We start from the raw sequence: 2985 nt of genomic DNA, 5'->3' as shown, positions 1-2985 counted from the left end.
AAATAGATGCGTCGGCCTCAATGGAAAGTTGCTCTCTGTTGGATATATCAATTTACTGTCCTTAATTGCTCTTGCTCTTGTTCAATTGTAAATAAAAATAATTATGTTCGCGATATCTCTTCTAAAGGTTTCGAGTGCTATTATACACAAACATATTAAAGTTACTGATACTAATATCAGTAACAATAATAGTAGTTACAATAAACATATTTCTCTCTCCCCCCCTCTCCCCCCCCCCCCCCTCCCCCCCTCTCTCTCTCTCTCTCTCTCTCTCTCTCTCTCTCTGCCCGGCACTCTGTCAAAGTGAGATTGCTCGTGCGATGCGACGAAGGGCTGGGCGATGGCGGCGGGGAGGTTTTCTCCAACTTCCTGAGACCAATTTGGAGACTAGCTCGGAGCATCCAGGCTACGACCGTACTGGTATTAACTCTTATACTTTTTCATATTTCTGTTTTTCTTTTTTCTCAATCATTTTATCCAAACACTCAACTTTTAATTTCCCCTGGCCTGTAAAAAAACAATGGATATTAGGATAGGATGGCTATTATAACTAGCCTCTAAACTTATAGACATTAAGGAGCTGGCAGCTACCTCATGCATCAGAGCGTAGTGTTTGGAAACTCTATAAACAACACTAAGAGCTCGCTCCTAGGATTCGAGAGACTAGGACAGAGAAATCCCAGGGTGACATGGGAGTCAAAAATGAAATAGAGCTATTAATGCCCTTGGAACTGCTATCGTGGGTGACAAAGCTTTTGCATCATGTTGTAGTCCTGGCCAACTGAAAAAACCAGTTGCTGCTTCTAGGTGATACTCAGTAATACCTAAAGTCTGGGTGTTCTTTGATGTCCAGAAGTCCTAGTTATCACTAGCCTTCTTCTGTCAATCCTGGTGAGAAAAAAAGTCTTCTGCCTTGTTCTGCTCATTTTGGACTTACGGCAAGCTAGGGACAGACCCCCGTTGAGGAGACTTAACTACTAGTTTAGTAGCATTATGGGCATTTTGGACAGAAAAGCTGGAAAGTCATTAAGGTGATTACTTTCCAAGAAATACAAAATACGGTAAATCGTAGACAGAGCCTGGAGAAAAAAAAAAAAAAAAAGAAAAGAAAAAAAAAAAAAAAAAAACAGGGAGTTCATGAAACCCACTAAAAGAAGGATAGCAAATGCCAAGGAGAGACAACAGTTTACAAATGTAACTACCTCCAGAAGCAGATTCTCCCTACTTGCAGAAGAGGAAGATGAGATTGTGTTACACAGAGCCTACTTCGTAGAGTACAAAGGGGAGCACTTCGACCTCAAAAAGAGGAAAAACGGTCATGTCACATCCGAGTGCCATTGCACCGTAGCTAGAAGAAGTAGTTAGTAAAACTACAACAGAAAACAAGAAAACTGCCATCATTTTTCAGGTCACCGGAAATTATCTATTCCTAAGAATGGATGCTGCTGGCCACTGTCAGCCACTTCACCTTCAGTAAAGCCATAGGGATAAATGAAAGGCTAAAGTTCATATGCCAGAGACAGTGAGTTATATTTATACATCCTTAGGACAAATTCCACAGCAAGAGAAAATTATACAAAGGAGATGAAATACATTTAAGTGTAGAAGGCAAGAGATTATACAGAAGCTAATTAAATTCAAACCTGTAAAATTACGGAACACAATAGACCAGGGACAAACTCAACCCTTAGAAAATCTTTCAACAATAAATAGAGGATATTTGGCAAATAATTTAGTGTAGATAAAAGTAAAACTGAAACACTAGTAAATCAGGAAAACTATCAAAGCCTTAGAGGAAGAGAACAAAAGATAGAAAATGTCCTCAGAATGGCACAATTTAATACTCAGTCCGTTAGGAACAAAAATGAAAACTTTAGGGCAATGATAACTAATGAGGAACTAGATGACATAGGCATTTTCAAGACCCGGAAAAAAACCAAGGATTTTAACAGAATATGAAATCCAAGGTTTCAAGCTTTTCACGAAGGATCGCCTTACAAAAAAAGGTAGTGGTTGGGTAATGCTCTATGTTAAAAATCACCTTAACCAAATAAAGATTAAATTAAAAACCAAATATGAAATGTTTGTACAAAATATTAAAACCAAAGGAAAAAAACATGTTCAAACTACTAATGTATAGACCATACCATCAATTGCAAGAAGAGGACGAAGTGCTGTACAGAAAACTTGGACAAGTAGGCTACTGAAAAATTAACTAGCTTCAGTGCATCAGTAACTGAGACACTATGAATTCTACAATATACACAGAGGGACACAGGCTACTAGAATTCATCAACAAAGAATTCCTCAATCAGTTTGTTGATAAACCAACTAGAGGAAACAATATACTACACATTTTGCCAACAACAGAAGAATATTTTGTATCCAGCGTCTCAGTACGCGAAAATATTGGCAAAAGTGACCAAAAAATAGTTTGGTTTCAGGTAACTATTCTTCATTTAAAAGAAAGGAAAATTAGGAAAAAGCTATAGTACAGATGGAGTAGCTGCATGCAACCGAAGGAATATACCAAGACTTTTGATTATGGCAAAACAGAGAGCATAGATACACGATGAAACTCCTATTTAAAATTATATAAAGAAAGTGCTAAATGTATACCTCATAGAAAATATTTACCAAATGGAACTCCAAAACCCAAATGGTTCTACAGAGAAACAGCCAAATGCAATAAGAAGCAGAGGCAGGAAGCATAAAGCAATGGGTCCACAGCCTTCAGTTCATGAAATCATCGATCACAAAAATTAGAAACAAAAATGTAGAAAAACTAGTTAGAAAGGCCAAGATCAATAAAGAAAGAAGAGTGGTTCTAGCTGGTAAAGAAAACCCATAAGATTTTTTTTTCTCTTGTAAACAATAGAAACAAAAATAAAAACAACTTTAGCCCATAAGGATACTCAAAGGGTAAGCTTATACCAAATTATTGAAAAAAGCTGAACTGATGAACGCATTTTTCTCAATCGTATT

The 2985-nt window shown here is 37.2% G+C and overlaps 1 protein-coding gene across 1 annotated transcript in view; it reads left to right on the top strand.

Annotated features, from left to right (window-relative positions):
- LOC137623384 (uncharacterized) overlaps nt 1-1365 on the top strand; it is a 28703-nt gene extending 27338 nt beyond the window's left edge. The window contains exon 3 of the mRNA XM_068354217.1: nt 1232-1365. Coding sequence (XP_068210318.1) covers nt 1232-1365 — 134 coding nt within the window. The remainder of the gene's footprint in view (nt 1-1231) is intronic.
- Nucleotides 1366-2985: the final 1620 nt, after the last annotated feature.

This window comes from Palaemon carinicauda, chromosome 30, assembly GCF_036898095.1.
Source record: "Palaemon carinicauda isolate YSFRI2023 chromosome 30, ASM3689809v2, whole genome shotgun sequence".
In the NCBI taxonomy this organism is placed as follows: Eukaryota; Metazoa; Arthropoda; class Malacostraca; order Decapoda; family Palaemonidae; genus Palaemon; species Palaemon carinicauda.
The sequence above is the reverse complement of the archived record's forward strand: the minus strand, read 5'-3'. Positions and strand labels throughout refer to the sequence as shown.